The following is a 22,273-nucleotide window of genomic DNA, read 5'->3' as shown; positions in this document are numbered from 1 at the left end:
GAGATTTATTGCTCAGTGGTATTACTGTGTCACATTTGGAGAGGATGCGGCTTCACACTTCAAAGTGTTGGATCTGAAGATGATCTACTTACTGTGATTGTATTTTTTATGACTGATTAGAGAAGATATTTGAGTGAAACTCTTCCCACATGCAGTGCAGTGATACGGTTTCTCTCCAGTGTGGATCCTCTCGTGAGTTTTCAGATGTTCTGACCGTCTGAATCTCTTGTCGCAGTGTGAACACTTGTAAGGTTTCTCTCCAGTGTGAGACCTCCAGTGAATTTTCAAATCTACAGCTCTAATAAAACTCTTCCCACACTCCAAGCACTTATAATCTCTTACACCAGTATGTCTTTTCTGATGTTCTTTTAAATGCCGCAGCAGCGAAAAACTCTTTCCACACAAAGAACATGAATGTGGTTTCTCCTGTAAATGAACATTCAGGTGGGAGTTTAGGCCCGTAGCCCTCGAAAATGTTTTGCCACATTGATCACATTCGTATGGCTTTTCTCCAGTGTGAATGTTCATGTGTTCCTTAAAGTTGTTTGATTGTCTAAAACTCTTCCCACATTGATCACATGTGAACGGTTTCTCTCCAGTGTGGATCATCATGTGAACCTTGAGACTCTGTTTGTGTTTTAAATTCTTTCCACACAAAGAACATGAATGTGGTTTCTCCTGTGAATGAACTTTCAGGTGGATCTTCAGGGCTGAAGCCCACACAAATGTTTTGCCACATTGATCACACTCAAGCAGTTTCTCTCCTGTTTGGATCATCATGTGATCCTTAAGGGTTTCTTGTTGTGTGAAACTCTTTCCGCACTGATCACATGTGAACGGTTTCTCTCCAGTGTGGATCATCATCTGTTCCTCGAGACTCTGTTTATATGTGAAACTATTTCCACACTGACAGCAGATGAAACATTTTGTGTCTCTTTCTGCAGTTGTGACATGATGTTTCTCCTCCACTTCACTCTCTTCCATCAGGCCTGAAATGAAATTAAAAAAATAATTTTAATGCATTTTCATAAAGTGATTTCCACAAATGACGTATATTGTAGGCTGATGGGAATTTTTTATCCATTAATGCAACTCTCATTTATAGTATGCGATCTCACTGTTTGAAGCGCCTGTCAGAGGAAACAACGCAAATAAAAATGTATTTAATATAAAAAATACATTAAAACAAAATGTAAAATTAACTAGTTTCCTCCTACACTAAAAACTAACGGATGGTAACATTGACTTTTATGATGTTCAACACACGACTCAGAAAATCTGAAATTTGGTTTAGGGTTTCATGACTCTTTAAGCGGTCTGAACGTGACATTTGCAGTCAAAACTTGAAATATAAATCCTCAGAGAATGCATTTAATACCAACATATTGAACTATCTGTTTATATATTCATAAGTAACTGGATTCAGCCTGGTAGAAAAATGTCAGTCTATACAATCGTCTATATAATGTCACGTAGTGTCCATCTATTGTTTGAATTTTGCTATAAAATCAACTGAATTTGAAACTTGAGACCTTTTTTCATAATAAAAAAGCACAAAGATTATTGCGATCATTGGATATGTTCTGATATACGGTGAGCTTAAACAGATCACAGCAATATAAGAAGCAAAGTCATATGATTTAATTTTGAAGTGTCAGTAACACATTATTATGGATGTTCAGAGCAAAGTAGTGAGATGAATTGTTGATCCTAACCATAAACATAATTTAGCTTTGTATACAAAGTTATTTTTATTTACATATAATTGATATAAACAATCTTTAAAACGTTACGGACATGACAGAGCACTGAAGCGTCATGACCTCTTAATTAAATTAAATATGGTTGGTTGAAATTTTAATTTAAGCATTGCTGCTTACCTCATATGTGGTGGATAAACAAGGCAATTTTCTTAATCAACTTAAAAGGGTTTTCCCATTCCCTCACAGATCAGAACTTAACGTTTGAGATAACATCACATTCAATAACACTAACATTATCGCTGTAAAATGAAAAAAAAAAAAAAACTTAAAAAAAACTTAAAAATGACACAAAACCAACCGTCCATGTCTGAACGACTTCAACATTTTCCTCAGATCGTTTCGTGTTGAACTAGTCTGCAGACGCCAGAAAAGACGCATACAGCGTTTTATCCGATGAAAACAATTCAGAAATAACCTTGTAAAAGTTGCTTAGATAAACTGTTTAAAATGATATATATATATGTGTGTAAATACGCGAAATATCTGAACTGCTGAACTTACCTCAGAAGACACAAACGCGCTGACTGAATGAGCGAAGAAACTACTGATGACGTCAGAGCGGCGATGCTTCTTCTTCGTCTGGTTAATGGCCGCTCACTCCTTAGAAGGATTACCGCCACCTACTGTATGGACTTGGTGCACAAGATGGCGCCGGTGAGCTTTTTTTTTGTTTACAATTACAAAGACAGTAAAACCACATAAAGTCACTAAAGAATAGAGCACAATTATAGAAAAGAAAAGGGAAAATAAAATTTAAAAAGATTATTATACATCAGGGTCTTCTAATCGTTTAAATTTCTTTCTTCCACTTCTCAATTTTACCATTCTTATAGATCCACAGAAAATATTTCTGAAAAACAGAAAATGGCTTTGACACATTTATGAATATAAAAATTCCCCAAAATGAAAATATTGTTCAGTAGAAAACTGAATGTGTCCATCTTCCATTATTATACCAAAAGTCCTTTTCAGAAAATGAAGAAATCAAATTATGGTTTCTTCTGCTCATGCCCTTCCGATCTTAGCAACACTTAAATTTGGTGCAAGAAGAAACTTAAATATGAAACTTGGCAGGGTATAATGCATGTTTGTTTGTTTTTATTTTGTTTTTTAATTAAGGAGAAGTTGGTGGTCTATCAGAGACTTCAGAAAACATCCTTCTTATATTTGTGTACCTCTGTGTCGTAATTCAACGAGATATGCAGAGATCTTTCTCCTGTTGATTCTGCGGTTCAGGCTCAGCGGTGATCCACAGGGATCTCTTTATCCACACAAAACACTCAAGTGTGTAATATACATTTCCTGATGTTGTTCTGACTCCTGTGGGACTAAATGACTCAAAAACTGCCTTCTGTTTCTGTGGAACAACACTCGACCCTCATGAAGATCTAATGTTTGCTACTGTCAACCGAAGTAATCCTGATCACAGATATAAATAAGCATGGAATATGATACGGACTCGGTGTATGCTTTAGCAACTTTATTTAGTAACATTATTATTGCTAACTGTTTGGATTATTTAGTAGCCAATGTAATTTAAATGCATATAATTTTCAGTGTCTGTATTTCCTATGTGCGTTTCTATTAATTACTGGAGGTGAGGTGAACTAACAGACTGCATAGCCTGAAGACCCGCTAAGCAATTAATTAATAGGCTGTATTAGCCTATAGGGGTTTTTTTTATTCCAAATGTGATGTTTGCGTAAGTAGTAAGTGTTGGGGAATTAAACATGTAACATTTCAATTTTATTCTGCTGAAATGAATGAAATGATTTAAAAAAAAGATTCGTTCATTTTGCTGAACGAGACTCAAAGATCAGAGTCAGTAAAATGTTCTGAACTTCCCGCTACTAACACATGTGATACAACAAATACAAAGTATAAACAAATGAGACAAATCTCTCAATATAAAAAACAAAAGCAAGAACAGTTTGAACCTGTAAAAAAAAACAAAAACAAAAAAAAACAACTTACTTCATAAAAGTATAAAACTACAAGTGATACATATGCTTTATAAGAATTTATCATAATATTTAACTCCTATTAAAGCATAATGATATCATTTATGCCATGAAGCAAAATGATATACAAAAATAAAACATGTAGATATTGTCCATCTTTGAGTAGATCTGAATCTCACAGTTGAAACTGCTGGTTTTGAATATGAACTTTATTCACTGTGACAAATTTAGATGTTTAGTTGTGGCTGGTTAGGACAGATTTACAGTAAATTAAAGAGATTTTATTGTTCGATGGTATTATTGTGTCATGTTCGGTGAGGATGCGGCTTCACACTTGAAGGTGTTGGATCTGAAGATGATCTACTTACTGTGATTGTATTTTTTATGACTGAGTAGAGAAGATATTTGAGTGAAGCGTTTCCCACATGCAGTGCAGTGATACGGTTTCTCTCCAGTGTGGATCATCTCGTGTGTTTTCAGATGCCCTGACCGTCTAAATCTCTTGTCGCAGTATGAACACTTGTAAGGTTTCTCTCCAGTGTGAGACCTCCAGTGTAGTTTTAAATGTGCAGCTGTAATAAAACTCTTCCCACACTCCAAGCACTTATGATCTCTTACACCAGTATGTATCTTCTGATGAGCTTTTAAATTCTGCAGCAGCGAAAAACTCTTTCCACACAAAGAACATGAATGTGGTTTCTCCTGTGAATGAACTTTCATGTGGGTGTTTAGGCCTGTAGCCCTCGAAAATAGTCTGCCACACTGATCACATTCGTACGGCTTTTCTCCAGTGTGGATGTTCATGTGTTCTTTTAAGTTGTATGATTGTCTAAAACTCTTCCCACATTGATCACATGTGAACGGTTTCTCTCCAGTGTGGATCCTCGTGTGATTCTCAAGACTCTGTTTACATTTGAAACTCTTTCCACAGAAACAACATGAATGTAGTTTCTCCTTTGAATGATATTTCAGGTGGCTCTTCAGGGATGAAGCAAACAAAAATGATTTGCCACACTGATCACAATCATGCAGTTTCTCTCCAGTGTGGATGATCATGTGATCCTTAAGGGTTTCTTGTTGTGTGAAACTCTTTCCGCTCTGATCACATGTGAACGGTTTCTCTTCAGTGTGGATCATCATGTGTTCTTCGAGATTCTGTTTACTTGTGAAACTATTTCCACACTGACAGCAGATGAAACATTTCTCGTCTCTTTCTCCAGTTGTGACATGATGTTTCTCCTCCACTTCACTCTCCTCCATCAGGCCTGAAATGAAATTAAAAAAATTATTAATGCATTTTCATTATTTGATTTCCACAAATGAGGTATATTGTAGGCTGATGGGAATATTCCAGCATTTATTTGTGAACTGATGTGAGCATTAGGAAAAGAATGATAATTCTGTTAAAACACATGGGAAGCGGCAGAGCAATAATGTCAGCTGCGCGTTCTCGCTCCCTTCTCTCCGACGGTGAAGTGACACACACCCGCGCCGACGCCTCCTCTCTCTCACTCATCTCATTCGCTCCGGTTAAATAGTGCTTGTATTGCGCATAATTTTAGTCATTCCCGCAGGTTTCCTGCTCACACCAAAAGCGCGTGCACCACTGATCTATATAGGGGAGCAGACAAGCCACGCTCAGTCTCAAACAGAGACAGAAGTCAAACAGAGCCACAAGTACCAAAATGAGGGCTTACTATGGAAGCCCGTTTCTGGCACTAAATAAAAAAATAAAAAGAGTAACTGCGACTTTTTATCTCAGAGTTCTGACTTTTTATCTCGCAATTGCAAGATAAAAAGTCAGAATTCTGAGATAAAAAGTCGCAATTACTCTTTTTATTATTTTTTTTATTTAGTGGCGGAAACGGGCTTCCATAGCTTACTGCGCTTAAACGGTCAAATACATACAAAATTATGTCAAAATGCCCAAATTGGCGATTGTTCAGATTGTCAGTTTTGAATCGTTATAGTTGAGAAAGAGAACGCATGTCGTGCAACAGTATTGAGTCCGTTCATAAACTCTTACTGTGCGTTCACACCGCTGCCGGCGAGAGCGTCAAAATTCGCCCTGATTGCCCTGCCAACAACGTTGTACTGTGCGGTCAAAGTAAATGACAAGTTGTGGCAACCAATCAGAATCCTCTCAAGCGAGGACCTCTACATTCCGATTGGTTGCCGCCGAACCACGTCATAGCTCATTACCATAAAGTTGACCTGACTTCAACTCTCCTCGACGCTTTCACTGTCCAAGACTCGCCGCGCCGCTTTCGCCGGCTCACATTGAAAATGTTATCACATTTTATTTTGTGTCAAAATTATTGCAATATTATTATTATTCTGTCAGCTTGTTTTAACCAAGAGGTAATGCAACATCCCGAGGGAAGTGTCCTACGCGACATCTGTTGTTTGAATTTTGCTATAAAATCAACTGAATTTGAAAGTTGAAACCTTTTTTCGCATTAAAACTAACGAAGCACAAAGATCATTGCGATCATTGGATATGTTCTGCTATATGGTGAGCCTGAAACAGATCACAGCAATATAAGAAACGAAGTCATATGATTTAATATGAAGCGTCAGTAATACATTATTATGGTTGTTCAGAGCAAAGAAGTGAGATGAATTGTTGATCATAATCAAGCATAAACATAATTTAGCTTTGCATATAAAGTTTATTTGTATTTATAATTGATATAAACTTAATCTTTAAACGTTATGGACATGACAGAGCACTGAAGGGTCATGACCTCTTAATTAAATGAAATATGGTTGGTTGAAAATTTAATTTAAGCATTGCTGCTTACCTCATATGTGGTGGATAAACAAGGAAATTTTCTTAAAGCCCCCCTGTAGTCAATTATTTTATCCCTTAAAACTCATCTTTGATCACCAAAATCACATATTTAAACATTTTTTTCCTGTGAAAAAAAAAATCTTCATGCCTTAAAATAGCTTGAATGTAACTCTACACCCTTGCCTCATTTAATATACACGGATCAATGAATATGCAAATTAGCCCCGCCTCCACTCGCTACTGTAGTGACGAGCAATTTGTTGTTTGTGTTGTGGATATTTAAGAAAAGAAAAAAAAAAACTTAACTTTGCTTCGTATTAAGTTTAACAGCTGTGTAAACTTACATATTTTTTGACGCTTAAATTGTGTTCTAAATTATGAATTGGTAAAACGGCTTTGCAAAACGGTCTGAATCCACTCGAATTCGTTTGGACTGCTCTCTCACTGAATCACCTGAAGCGATTTCTCAGTAAAACACATAGTATCGAGAGAACAAGCAGCGTTGTTTTATGCGCTCGCACACTTGGCACAGCCCTTCCAACGGTTCTGTCGGACACATAACAGTAAATAATTTGTTTAGCCTTTTGCTTGACTATGTTATCAAACAGCTAATAATGTTACACAAACCATATTCCAGTTCATCTCAGAGTCAGACAACTGCCTTCAATCAGTATCCTTACAAACGCTTTAAAAAATTCAGAACGTCAGTGGAGAACGGCATATAGTTCATCGTAATATACATCTGCTATATTACTAAATCTACACCATTTTTCATATCAACAAAAAACAATTTACCGGGATAACATGGCTTCTCTCCAGACTCTCCTGCTTCAGAGCAGTCATAGTTAATGATATGCTAAAGCCCGCTGGCATGTTGTTGTGATTGGTTACAATGTAGTTTCTGACGTCACAATCACCAGCGATTTCAAACGGTCTTTTTTTTCACTTAAGTATTAAACAGAAAATACTCAGCAATGGTGTTGACTTATGAATTTGCACATGGTTTGTCTTAAAGCATATTAAAAACACCACAGACATATAAACAACATTAAAATCTCGATTTTCACCACAGGGGGTCTTTCTGTTACAACACAATACAGACCTAAATGGACAACAAAGGGTTTTCCCATTCCCTCACAGATCAGAACCTAACGTTTGAGATAACATCACATTCAATAACACTATCGCTGTAAAATGAAACAAACTTAAAAAATGGCACATAGTTCAACACGAAACGAACATCTGAGGAAAATGTTCAGGTCGTTCAAACATGGACGGTTATAGTCTGCAGACGCCAGAAAAGACGCATAGTGTTTTTTCCGATGAAAACAATTCAGAAATAACCTTGTAAATGTTGCTTAGACCAACTGTGTAAAGTATATTTTATATATATGTAAACACGCAAAATATCTGAACTCACCTCAGAAGACACAAACGCGCTGACTGAACGAGCGAAGAAACTACTGATGACGTCAGAGCAGCGACGCTTCTTCTTCGTCTGGTTAATGGCCGCTCACTCCTTAGAAGGATTACCGCCACCTACTGTATGGACTTGGTGCACAAGATGGCGCCGGTGAGCTTTTTTTTTTGTTTACAATTACAAAGACAGTAAAACCACATGAAATCACTAAAGAATAGAGCACAATTATAGAAAAGAAAAGGGAAAATAAAATTTAAAAAGATTATTATACATCAGGGTCTTCTAATCGTTTAAATTTCTTTCTTCCACTTCTCAATTTTACCATTCTTATAGATCCACAGAAAATATTTCTGAAAAACAGAAAATGGCTTTGACACATTTATGAATATAAAAATTCCCCAAAATGAAAATATTGTTCAGTAGAAAATTGAATGTGTCCATCTTCCATTATTATACCAAAAGTCCTTTTCAGAAAATGAAGAAATCAAATTATGGTTGCTTCTGCTCATGCCCTTCCGATCTTAGCAACACTTAAATTTGGTGCAAGAAGAAACTTAAATATGAAACTTGGCAGGGTATAATGCATGTTTGTTTTTATTTTGTTTTTTAATTGAGAAGTTGGTGGTCTATCAGAGATTACAGAAAACATCCATCTTATATTTGTGTACCTCTGTGTCGTAATTCAACGAGATATGCAGAGATCTTTCTCCTGTTGATTCTGCGGTTCAGGCTCAGCGGTGATCCACAGGGATCTCTTTATCCACACAAAACACTCAAGTGTGTAATATACATTTCCTGATTTTGTTCGGACTCCTGTGGGACTAAATGACTCAAAAACTGCCTTCCGTTTCTGTGGAACACTCGACCCTCATGAAGATCTAATGTTTGCTACTGTCAACCGAAGTAATCCTGATCAGAGATATAAATAAGCATGGGAATATGATACGGACTCGGTGTATGCTTTAGCAACTTTATTTAGTAGCCAATGTAATTTAAATGCATATAATTTTCAGTGTCTGTATTTCCTATGTGCGTTTCTATTAATTACTGGAGGTGAGGTGAACTAACAGACTGCATAGCCTGAAGACCCGCTAAGCAATTAATTAAAACATCTAGATATTGTCCATCTTTGCGTTGATCTGAATCTCAGTTGAAACTGCTGGTCTTGAAGATGAACTTTATTCACTGTGACAGTTTCTCTGTCCTGTTACTCGTTGTGGCTGGTTAGGACAGATTTACAGTGTCCTCCGTAAGTATTGGAACAATAAACTTAAAGTAAATATAATGCAGCCATTTTCAACGGTTGCTTGTTTTGGGGAGTTTCTGCCTTTAGTTTCCTCTTCAGCTGGTGAAATGCTCGTTCAATAGGATTTAACAATCGTCCTAGCATTGTTCAGGAAGCAGACACACTAGACTAAAATCTAGACTAAAAACGCATCTCTTTAACCTGGCATACACATAACACATTATCAGTTTATGTTTTCAAATCCGTTAAAGGATTATTAGGCTGCATAAATTAGGTCAGCCGGAACCGGGAACACTTCCTATAACACCAGATGTACTCGTTACATCAGAGGAAGAATGGCATCTACGCTAATATTAGTCTCTCTGTTTATCCCGAGGTTTACCGTAGTCAACCGGATCCGGACCGTATCCACGTGAGATCGAGGACCTCCGCCTTTACACAACGACAACGCAGCCCTGAAGTGTCAGCAGAGATTGAGTCAACTAGATCATCCACTGTGAAGGCCTCATCGACACGACAGCCAGTGGCACAGCTCCTCAACAAACCGTCCAAACCGTCGTTGTGATGAATATGATCCTCAACTAGATGGAACAGGAATACTTTGACTGTTGTGATCCCAATCGGACTTATGATAGCAACCTGAATCATAATACAGCACTGTTCACTGTTCGCCAGAGGAGAACTGGCCCCCCGACTAAGCCTGGTTTCTCCCAAGGTTTTTTTCTCCATTTTAACACCTGTTTGCCACCTGTTTGGGTTCCTTGCCGCTGTCGCCTTTGGCTTGCTTAGTTGGGGACACTTGACATTTGATATTCAACAGTGTTTTGATCTGAAACTAAAATCTAAAAAACACACAGAGATGAGCCAGCAGAGTCAGTTTTATGGACAGATGAGACAAAGATTATCCTTTATCAAAGTGGGAAAGCAAAAGTGTGGAGAAAAACAAACTGCAAATGATCCACGACATACAACCTCATCTGGAAAGCATGGTGGAGGTGGTGTCATGTCATGGGCATGCATGTCCGCTTCAGGAACAGGCTCACTCATCTTTATTGATGACTTATTCAATGACGGCAGCTGGAGAATGAATTCATAAGTGTACAAAAGAATCTCACCTACCAGTGTTCAAGAAAATGCCACCAGACTCACTGGGAAGTGCTTCATATGGCAACAGGACAATGACCCAAAACACTAGTCCTGCCAACTCAATCAAGATCATCATGGTAAAGAAATTTTGGGTCTTAGAATGACCAAGTCTACAGATTTAAATCCTATTGAACAAGCATTTCACCAGCTGAAGAGGAGACTAAAAGGGTGAAACTCCCCAAAACAAGCAACCGTTGAAAACGGCTGCATTAAAGGCCTGGAAAAGCATTTCAAAAGATGGAAACAAGAGCAATTTTGTCTTTACTGTCTCAATACTTACGGAGGGCACTGTATATTGAAGAGATTTTAATGCTCGATAGTATTATTGTGTCACGTTTGATGAGGATACAGCTTCACTCTTGAAAGTGCTGGATCTGAAGATGATCTACTTACTGTGATTGTATTTTTTATGACTGATTAGAGAAGATATTTGAGTGAAACGTTTCCCACATGCAGTGCAGTGATACGGTTTCTCTCCAGTGTGGATCCTCACGTGAGTTTTCAGATGTTCTGACCGTCTGAATCTCTTGTCGCAGTGTGAACACTTGTAAGGTTTCTCTCCAGTGTGAGACCGCCAGTGAATTTTCAAATCTGCAGCTCTAATAAAACTCTTCCCACACTCAAAGCACTTATGATCTCTTACACCAGTATGTATTTTCTCATGAACTTTTAAATTCTGCAGCAGCGAAAATCTCTTTCCACACAAAGAACATGAATGTGGTTTCTCCTGTGAATGAACTTTCATGTGGGTGTTTAGGCCTGAAGCCCTCGAAAATAGTCTGCCACATTGATCACATTCGTACGGCTTTTCTCCAGTGTGGAGGTTCATGTGTTCCTTAAAATTTGGTAATTGTCTAAAACTCTTCCCACAATGATCACATGTGAACGGTTTCTCTCCAGTGTGGATCCTCGTGTGAATCTCAAGACTCTGTTTACATGTGAAACTCTTTCCACAGAAGGAACACAAATGTGGTTTCTCCTGTGAATGATATTTCAGGTGGCTCTTCAGGGATGAAGCAAACAAAAATGATTTGCCACATTGATCACAATCAAACAGTTTCTCTCCAGTGTGGATGATCATGTGATCCTTAAGGGTTTCTTGTTGTGTGAAACTCTTTCCGCTCTGATCACATGTGAACGGTTTCTCTTCAGTGTGGATCATCGCGTGTTCCTCGAGATTCTGTTTACTTGCGAAACTATTTCCACACTGACAGCAGATGAAACATTTCTCGTCTCTTTCTCCAGTTGTGACATGATGTTTCTCCTCCACTTCACTCTCCTCCATCAGGCCTGAAATGAAAAAAAAAAAAAATCATTTTAATGCATTTTCATAAACTGATTTCCACAAATGAGGTATATTGTAGGCTGATGGGAATATTCCAGCATTTATTTATGAACTGATGTGAGCATTAGGAAAAGAATGATAATTCTGTTAAAACACATGGGAATCGGCAGAGCACTTCATTCATATGTTGACATTAGTGTGGCTATTAGCACTGTAAACTTTTGGCATAGTTATTCTGTAGTAATTTTGGGTGTCTGTGGTAAAAGAAAACACAGGTGCTTGAAAAGAGTGTTTGAGTCAGGATAAACCCTTAAATATTGTCAAAAACATCTCATGCTAGATTTATGTTTTGTGTCTAAATGATAGCACTGTTTTTGGCTTGTTTGTGCAGTTCAAAGCACAGTTGTCAGTCAAAATTATCACATTTATTGCATTATTATTATTTTGTCAGCATATTATGATCAATATTCATGTTTTAACCAAGAGGTAACGCAATATCCCGAGGGAAGTGTCCTGAGACAATGCTATTCTGTAAGTTGTTCTGTATCACATACCTTCTGATGTTCATATTTCATTCTTTAACTGGCAAAGAGGAAGAGAAGATTAGTTCATGCGCACTTGATCTGCCACTTTCAAAGGGGCTCTGCTGTATTAAAGAGCGACATCTATTGTTTGAATTTTGCTATAAAATCAACTGAATTTGAAAGTTTAGACCTTTTTCGTATAAAACTAACAGAGCACAAAGATTATTGGGATCATTGGATATGTTCTGATCTCTACTTAAGAACTTATTCCAGTATGGACGTGACATTTGCAGTCAAAACTTGAAATATAAATCCTCAGAGAATGCAATTAATACCAACATACTGAACCATCTGTTTATATATTCATAATCCCTTACTAAAGGAGTCCAGACTAGTGTTATGATTACCATCATAAATAATAAACACAAGTAAATAAAACATTTAAACATTTGGAGTGTGTGTGTGTTTGTGTGTGTATATATACCTCAATTAAATACATTTTGAAATATAAAAATAATGCTCAAACATCCATTTTTTAACAGACGTGCATGTTTATGTGTGAAACGTGCTATACAAATAAACTTGACACGCCTTATCAAGTCTAATAACAAGCTTTTTTCTACTTTACCACAGTAAAGAATGCAAATACAATAGGCCTAATTAAAAGCGAACCAATGGAAGAAACATTTATAATCCCCTGAGAAAATGAGTGAGATGTGAGTGAGATTTGGGAAAAGAAACGAGATTCCATGTCTAGTGGAATAACTAATGGAATAATGTTAAATTCTCAGATAATCAGGTGACCAGATCGCGATTCGCAAAACAGAATACAAAGCTGACAAAGCTTAAATTTATGGACTCGCGTACCTCTCTTATTCGGCATGAATCCAAATGTATTATTTTTATTATTATAATTTTCTATTATTTCTTATGTAAACAGGGCTTTGTGCTTCACTTGTGTCATATTCACATAAATACTGGCACAGCCCTACCGAATATAGCCGGATTCTCTGTACTACAGAAATGCTGGTATCATCACATTTTCAAAATTTCAGTACCGACTTGGTACCAAAGTACCGGTACTTTTGACAACACTAGTCCAGACATTAGAAAAATATACGTCTATATAATCGTTTTATATTTTAGATGAGGGAAATATACATGCATTACGGATGTGACCAAAAAAAAAAGTCTCCAAGTTTTAGGTGACAGTATATTTTTTATGAATTATGTGAATTACACTGCGCAAATCAAAAGTAATACTACGCAGCGAATGAAGAAGGGTTGGCTCTCCACAGAACATAAAATATTAATTTTATTTTTCATTTTTGCATTCATGAGGAAAAATTACTGCTTTAAAACTTTCCCAAAGACCTCAAGCAGGCATTTAAACCAACACATTTTTAATTCTGGGATACCAGTATGGTAAGACTGCACAAATAATAACCTTATTATACCAAATCGCAGTATTGCAAATGGTTGTGGATTATTTCTCATGTTGACAAACATGTGCGCTGTTCAAGAATCAATTTAGAGATCATGATTTTCCTTCTAAAAGAACTGCTTGCTAAAATACATTAACAAATACTAATCTACTTATAAAACTATATGTTTATCACATAGGAGTTTAAATGGTAGGTTTCCCCAACAGTCAAGTTAACCGATATACACTTAAGGCCTTTGCACACTGAATACGAAATTCGCATGCAAAATTTTAGCACGTTAAAAAATAAATACGACCTCACGTTATGTTAATCACGTTTGCACACTGCCTCCGAAACGTCCGTCATAAAAATATTCGGATCAGGTTCGATTTTCTGCGTTTTTCACATCCGTGGCACGCATTTTGAGAGACGTTTTGACAATTCAGAGCCACCGTACGTGAACGCCAAAATCCCCAATGCCATCTGATAAGTTGATCCACGTCGTCTACAGCACAAAGCAGCAGCACTGAATGACAAACAAAGTGCGGAAAGAGACAGAATATAAAGTGTGCCAGTATCGCTAGCAAAGCATCAAGCCACTGACATCCTGAATTAAACTTTGAAATGCTCGGGATAATCACGCAATTCCTTGATGAGGTAGAACTCTCCTTCCTCTTTAAGCAATCTCGGGATTGGATGTACCGAATATTTCCTCTTTCTTTTTGCCTTTTTAAGAAGAGAGAGGACAACTAAATCATGCTCACTGCTTGAAGACTTCATTTTGTATTATTTAGCGAATTTTTTCGAAACAAATTCATTAATACGCATCGGAGTGTGCAAGGTCTCTGTGCGTGACGAATTTTTAGGATCACGAATACGAAAGAACGCATACGAAAATTTCAGACTCAGTGTGCAAAGGCCTTTAGTCCGTAGGTGTGAGTCGCACTCATGCTAGTTTTATGTTTTGTGTCTAAATGATAGCACTGTTTTTGGCTTGTTTGTGCAGTTCAAAGCACAATTGTCAGTCAAAATTATCACATTTAATTTTGTGTGAAAATTATTGCATTATTATTATTTTGTCAGCATATTATGATCAATATTCATGTTTTAACCAAGAGGTAACGCGACATCCGAGGGAAGTGTCCTGAGACAATGCTATTCTGTAAGTTGTTCTGTATCACATACCTTCTGATGTTCATATTTCATTCTGTAACTGGCAAAGAGGAAAAGATGATTAGTTCATGTGTGCTTGATCTGCTACTTTCAAAGGGGCGCTGCTGTATTATAGAGCGACATCTATTGTTTGAATTTTGAATTTATTTAAAAAAAAAATAAAAAAAAAAAGAAAGAAAGAAATTTTGTTTAGTTTTCTCCCTCCTACTGTACCGAATCCGTACCAAACCGTGACTTCAATACAGAGATACGTAACGAACCATCATTTTTGTGTACCGTTACACCCCTATTAGTTAACATAAGTTTCTTCGTTTGAAAGTATATTAATCCTTTAACTACATTAACATGAACTAATAAGGAACTGCATTTCTACAGCATTTATTAATCGTTGTTAATGTTAATTCAGGAGTTGTATTTGTTAACATTAGTTAATGCACTGTGAAGTAACGTACAAACTGTGAACTGCTTTAGTTTTATTAACTAAGGTTAACAAAGATTAACAAATACTGTAACAAATGTATTGCTCATGGTTAGTTCATGTTAGTTAATACATTAATGTTATCAAATGAACCTTCATGAAGACTTCACTTGTTTCTGAAAAAAAAAATGATTCAGTGATAAATACATTTTTAACAGTAATTTGTTGCCACCTAGTGGTACAACAATGTAATTGATACAGTCATTATTTGAAGCACCCAGTTACTTTCAAAAGGTGATTTATTCTATTTTGATCAGTAACATAGACATCAGTGTTTATATCTTAATATACACTGTGATAACTGGAATATTGTAACAGAATTATTGATACCGTGTGTTTGAAAAGATTGTTTATAGAGCTCTTTATCGAAACATGACAACTGCTCTCTCTCTCAAGTTTGTGGCAGCGCGAACACAGATTTGAATGTTGCGATATTATTTTTGTCAAAAGGTTTAATATACAAGGGCGAATTGTCATTTAGGAATTAGATCATGTGGGTGATGAAATCGAGAATGCAATCTTTTCGTGCAGCTTTGTGCATCTCTTTATCTCTGCATTGATATCTGACACATACGAGTAGCGCGAGGGATTTTCAGTGCATTCACTGCTATAAATGTTCATGAGGCGAGGATAAATAATTATAGCCCTTATAAATTCAACAGGCAGTGCTGTCATGACAAAATTAGTGTATTTATTTATCAGGCATGCCTGATGGCATGCCTCCATCTTTCTGCAAAATGCTTATTGTTGAAATTAAGTTTAAAAAAGGGGGGTCTTTGATACCTCTTTTGAAAGCATGAAATATGGTTGGTTAAAATTTTAATTTAAGCATTATTGCTGGTGGACAAACAAGGCGATTTTCTTAAAAACTTATGTTACAGCACATTAATAAACATTGCAGACCTAAATGGACAACTTAAAAGGGTTTTCCCATTCCCTCACAGATCAAAACTTAACGTTTGAGATAACATCACATTCAACAACACTAACATTATCACTGTAAAATAAAACATACTTAAAAATGACACAAAACCGTCCAAGTCTGAACGACTTAGTGTTGAACTAGTCTGCAGACGCATAGTGTTTTATCCGATGAAAACAATTCAGAAATAACCTTGTAAATGTTGCTTAAACAACCTGTGTAAACTGTATTTTATAGATGTGCAAATAAGCGAAATATTTTAACTGCTGAACTCACCTCAGAAGACACAACAAAGAACAAACGCGCTGACTGAACGAGCGAGAATGCTTCTTCTTCGTCTGGTTAATGGCCGCTCACTCCTTAGAAGTATTACCGCCACCTACTGTATGGACTAATGCATTAAAGGCTTCGGAGAAAGGCTATGTAATTGCGTACACTATTCAAAAAATGAAAATAGAGGAAAGTAAAAGATTATCAGACTTTGTTTCTGTATTTACAGGAGAGCTACTGGTTGTAATTATAATGATAACAGAGAATATGAGATTAAAACACAATTATTTGTTCTGACTCAAGTTCAGCTTTATTAAGTAGATGCTCAACATTCGGAAACAAGACAGGACATCTTGCTAGAAATCCTCCATTTAATATACAGGATGCAACAAAATGATATAAAAGTACAGTTTTTGTGGGTCCCAGCCCAGATTTGCTTTGAAGGAATGAGCAAAATATCTTAATTTGTGTTCTGAAGAAGAACGAAGGTCTTACGGGTTTGGAAAGACATGAAGGTGAGTAATTAATGACGAAAATTTCATTTTTGGGTGAACTAACGCTATTTTATATTTTATACCATGAAGAAAAACGATACAAGAATAAAACTTTTTAGATATTGTCCATCTTTGAGTAGATCTGAATCTCACAGTTGAAACTGCTGGTCTTGAAGATGAACTTTATTCAGTGTGACAAATTTAGATGATGTTTCTTTGTCCTGTTGCTTGTTGTGGCTGGTTAGGACAGATTTATATTGAAGAGATTTAATTGCTCGTGTGTCATGGCTTCACACTTGAAGATGATCTACTTACTGTGATTGTATTTTTTATGACTGATCAGAGAAGATATTTGAGTGAAACTCTTCCCACATGCAGTGCAGTGATATGGTTTCTCTCCAGTGTGGATCATCTCGTGTGTTTTCAGATGTCCTGACCGTCTGAACCTCTTGTCGCAGTGTGAACACTTGTAAGGTTTCTCTCCAGTGTGAGACCTCCAGTGTAGTTTCAAATATCCAGCTGTAATAAAACTCTTCCCACACTCAAAGCACTTATGATCTCTTACACCAGTATGTATTTTCTCATGAACTTTTAAATTCTGCAGCAGTGAAAATCTTTTTCCACACAAAGAACATGAATGTGGTTTCTCCTGTGAATGAACTTTCATGTGGGTGTTTAGGCCCGTAGCCCTCGAAAATAGTCTGCCACATTGATCACATTCGTACGGCTTTTCTCCAGTGTGGAGGTTCATGTGCTCCTTAAAGTTTGATGATTGTCTAAAACTCTTCCCACAATGATCACATGTGAACGGTTTCTCTCCAGTGTGGATCCTCGTGTGAATCTCAAGACTCAGTTTGTATTTAAAACTCTTTCCACACAAAGAACATGAATGTGGTTTCTCCTGTGAATGAACTTTCAGGTGGCTCTTCAGAGCTGAAGTAAACAAAAATGATTTGCCACAGTGATCACATTTACGCAGTTTCTCTCCAGTGTGGATGTTCATGTGGTCCTTAAGGGTTTCTTGTTGTGTGAAACTCTTTCCGCTCTGATCACATGTGAACGGTTTCTCTTCAGTGTGGATCATCGCGTGTTCCTCGAGATTCTGTTTACTTGTGAAACTATTTCCACACTGACAGCAGATGAAACATTTCTCGTCTCTTTCTCCAGTTTTGACATGATGTTTCTCCTCCACTTCACTCTCCTCCATCAGGCCTGAAATGAAAAAAAAATAATAATAATAATAAATTTAATGCATTTTTATAAATTGATTTTCACAAATGAGGTATATTGTAGGCTGACGAGAATATTCCAGCATTTGTTTGTGAACTGATGTGAGCGTTAGGGGAAAAAAAGAAGATAATTCTGTTAAAACACATGGGAATCAGCAGAGCACTTCATTCATATGTTGACATTAGTGTGGCTATTAGCACTGTAAACTTTTATCATAGTTATTCTGTTGTAATTTTGTGTGTCTGTGGTAAAAAGAAAATACACATCAGGTGCTTTAAACGAGCATTTGAGTCAGAATAAACCCTTAAATATTATAAAACATCTCTACTTAAAAAGATTATAGTATTATCACATCTGACACAAACAAACTACAACAATACTAATGACATCCATCTTAAGAGATTGGTTCTTCTAATTCTTCTCATTAACTGTACATGACTGCATGTCCATATGAATCTAAATACAGTTTGATTTACTAGCTTCGTTCATAACAACAAAATATTTAGATCATTAATTTATTGCCACGTTAAAGAGCATGTCGAAGCTATGTTTCTATTCTCATGAAATCCCCTCACATATCAAAACTTAACGTTTGAGATAACATCACATTCAACAATAACATTATCACGGTAAAATGAAACAAACTTAAAAATGACACAAAAAGCGTCCATGTCTGAAAGACTTGAACATTTTCCTCAGATGTTCGTTTCGTGTTGAACTAGTCTGCAGACGCCAGAAAAGACGCATTCAGTGTTTTATCCGATGAAAAAACATTTCAGAAATAACATTGTAAATTGTAAACTGCTTAAACAAACTTTGTAAAGTGTATTTTATATATGTGTAAACACGCGAAATATCTGAACTCACCTCAGAAGACACAACAAACGCGCTGACTGAACGAGCAGCGATGCTTCTTCTTTGTCTGATTAATGGCCGCTCACTCCTTAGAAGGATTACCGCCACCTACTTACATGGGTGATGCATCTGTTTTTTTTTCGTATATGAGGATGTAATGCCCCAGAACAGAATTTTGTTATAAGAATGCTTATAACATTCTTTACAACATGTTAAAACAGCCCTATATGGGCGATTTCAAAACACTGCTTCATGAAGCTTTACGAATATTTGTTTCGAATCAGTGGTTCAGAGCACCAAAATCACATGACTTCAGTAAACGAGGCTTCATTACGTCATAAGCATTTCGAAACTTTAATAGTTCATGTGACTTTGGCAGTTTGATTTACGCTTCGAACCACTGATTCGAAACAAAAGATTCGTAAAGCTTCGAAGCAGTGTTTTGAAATCGCCTAACACTGTTTCCACTGCAATCAAGATAAGTGAAACGGCCATTCATTATGAAGTAACCATACACAAGGTTTAATTCACGTGTCATATAAACAGTCCAGTTTTAATACTTAATTACTAAGAATATAAGAAACAAGCCAATATGAAATATTGCATTTATACAGCAGCAAGCAGACAATGTAGTTGCCATGAGAATTCAGAGACAAAGCTTTGCTGAACATATACATTTTTATCAGAGGTGTTTATTATCAGTCATAATCACTGCTCAAAATGCCGTTTTTGCTTTAACAACATAAATAGGCGATTCATTGAAGTGTGGACAACCAAACTGCTAATTCTCTGTTTTGGACTGAATTTAAGAAATTCCACTTCCTGTGTCCGGAGGCAGCACCATCCAGCCTGGTCATAGATTTACCAATAGATTACGTATAGGGTACGTATCTACAACGTTCTTGGCAATCTTATGACGTTCAGAGATCGTACTGGCGACGTTGTGAGAAGGTAATTTGAAGGTAATGAAATTACAAGCATGCGATGTAGTAGTTACTTTGTCAGTAAGTCATGAAATTACCAAAATGTATGAATACATTACACGTAACACTTACATTGTGTGTTAGCTGGGTTGGCTGAATTTAAAAAGCCAGAAGTGGTACTAAATGAATAACTGTTTGGGAGCTGAAAGAACCGGCTCTTATTACTAAGCTGGACCAAATGATCCATTTCTCAAAAAAAAAAGAGCTGGAATTCCCATCATGCACGCTAGTGATGTCAACTGATGATGACTATGATCAACTGATTATGAAAAACGCACCAAATACTGTTTATCATCTATAAAACAACATATCAAGCAAAATAAGGGTATTTCATGGCTTTTAGATGTAATTAAAATCATGAATTTGTTTATTCTTGATGCAAGAAGAATCAACAGACAATGAAAGTTTAGTACTTGATGCAAAAACAAAAAGTAAAAGTGGAAATGAATAAGACAGACTCTCTTTATTTGACTAACAATAGCAAAGCATCTCAAAAGAAAAAAGTGAAGACGACCAGTTCAAATCTACATGACAGTATATTTTACATCTGTGTTTCTAAATACACAGTAAGTGGTAGAATAACTAGATCAATAACAGATTTGTCTAATTTGAAATAAACACAAAAAATATAGATGAAAAATTAACTTAAAGGGTTAGTTCACCCAAAAATGAAAATTCTGTCATCAATTACTTACCCTCGTGCCGTTTTACACCCGTAAGACCTTCGTTGATCTTCGAACACAAATTAAGATATTTTTGTTTAAATCCGATGGCTCCGTGAGGCCTACATAGCCAGCAATGACATTTCCTCTCTCAAGATCCATAAAGGTACTAAAAACATATTTAAATCAGTTCATGTCAGTACAGTGGTTCAATATTAATATTATAAAGCGACGAGAATATTTTTGGTGCGCCAAAAAAAACCAAAATAACGAATTATTTAGTGATGGCCGATTTCAAAACACTGCTTCAGGAAGCTTCGGAGCGTTATGAATCAGCGTGTCGAATCGTGATTCAGATCGCGTGTCAAACCGCCAAACTGCTGAAATCACGTGACTTTGGCGCTCCGAACTGCGGATTCGACACGCTGATTCATTGTGCTCCGAAGCTTCATGAAGCAGTGTTTTGAAATCGGCCATCACTAAATAATTCATTATTGTTTTTTTTGGCGCACCAAAATATTCTCGTCGCTTTATAATATTAATATTGAACTACTGTACTCACATGAACTTAAATATGTTTTTAGTACCTTTATGGATCTTGAGAGAGGAAATGTCATTGCTCCCTATGTAGGCCTCACGGAGCCACCGGATTTAAACAAAAATATCTCAATTTGTGTTCTGAAGATTAACGAAGGTCTTGGACGACATGAGCGTGAGTAATTAATGACAGAATTTTCATTTTTGGGTGAACTAACCCTTTAAGAAATTTACTTTTGCTATTGTTAAATAAATGTTCAGTAATATCTCCCAAAGATTTGTAAGTTTATATGCAATTATTTCTCTAAATTGTCGATATGGCAACTATTAAATACACTAAGTTTCATCATGCTATCATATGTGGAAGTTACAACTAACCCTGTGTTAACAAAGTCTCTTTCAAGGAAAGTCTGTTCACTCGGCGGCCATATTTAAACCCCTTTGGGCAGCTATTTCAGGCATCAAGAATCTTGAAATCTCAAAAACTGCTTGGCGAACTCCCAATTAAATGACATATTTCAAATCAGCAACAAAATCTGACATGAACCGTCCAATGAATGTTGTTTCTTATGCTAAAATAGCATTCAAAAAGCTTATTTTTCAGGCTAGACGAGCCAATGCACATGTGCAGTCCTATCTCAGGTTTCTGTGGGAGCTGGAGCTTCTAACGGCAGCTGCAGTGACGCAGTGACTTTATCAATCAGCGATTGGCTCTTTTACTTCAAAAGGCGGGACGTATTCCGCCATATTGTGCGTTGCAGTTTCTCCCATTCATAACCAATAGGAATGAACCATCTTTCTATATCTATAGTCTTTGGCGTTAGTTTGTGCCACGCTAACAACAAGAATAAAATCTTTAGACCTTGTCCATCTTTGAGATGATTGAAGATATTGAAGAGATCTTATTTGCTTGATGGTATTGTGTCATGTTTTGTGAGGATGCGGTGTCAGACCTGAAAGCGCTGGTTCTGAAGATGATCTACTTACTGTGATATTTTTTTGTATGAGTGCGTAGAGAAGATGACTGAGTGAAACTCGTCCCACATGCAGTGCAGTGATACGGTTTCTCTCCAGTGTGGATCCTCTCGTGTGCTTTCAGGTATCCT

At 36.6% G+C, this 22,273-nt stretch overlaps 1 protein-coding gene and 1 pseudogene across 18 annotated transcripts in view; both read right to left on the bottom strand.

The window, feature by feature from the left end:
- Positions 1 to 8,071, bottom strand: part of LOC127521168 (gastrula zinc finger protein XlCGF49.1-like) — a 67,717-nt pseudogene extending 59,646 nt beyond the window's left edge.
- LOC127521138 (zinc finger protein 239-like) overlaps positions 1 to 22,273 on the bottom strand; it is a 107,532-nt gene that overhangs the window by 4,359 nt on the left and 80,900 nt on the right. For 2 of the 18 annotated variants that reach the window (XR_007932286.1, XR_007932287.1), the window contains exons 4-7: positions 22,155 to 22,265; positions 4,093 to 4,989; positions 2,265 to 2,422; positions 753 to 989 (exon numbers count right to left, since the gene is read on the bottom strand). Coding sequence is in view for 11 of the 18 variants with exons in the window: in XM_051910113.1 (XP_051766073.1) it covers positions 3,666 to 3,700; positions 4,093 to 4,989; positions 22,155 to 22,265 (1,043 nt within the window). In the remaining 7 variants the exon portion in view is untranslated. Of the gene's footprint in view, positions 1 to 92; positions 990 to 2,061; positions 2,235 to 2,264; positions 2,423 to 3,228; positions 3,701 to 4,092; positions 4,990 to 7,938; positions 8,091 to 10,723; positions 11,621 to 16,412; positions 16,501 to 16,690; positions 18,113 to 18,997; positions 19,097 to 21,288; positions 22,266 to 22,273 lie in introns of those variants that run through there. The other 16 variants (XM_051910114.1, XM_051910118.1, XM_051910116.1 and 13 more) reach the window with 14 other exon arrangements.

The sequence above is a fragment of the Ctenopharyngodon idella genome, chromosome 10 (genome assembly GCF_019924925.1).
Source record: "Ctenopharyngodon idella isolate HZGC_01 chromosome 10, HZGC01, whole genome shotgun sequence".
In the NCBI taxonomy this organism is placed as follows: domain Eukaryota; kingdom Metazoa; phylum Chordata; class Actinopteri; order Cypriniformes; family Xenocyprididae; genus Ctenopharyngodon; species Ctenopharyngodon idella.
The sequence above is the reverse complement of the archived record's forward strand: the minus strand, read 5'-3'. Positions and strand labels throughout refer to the sequence as shown.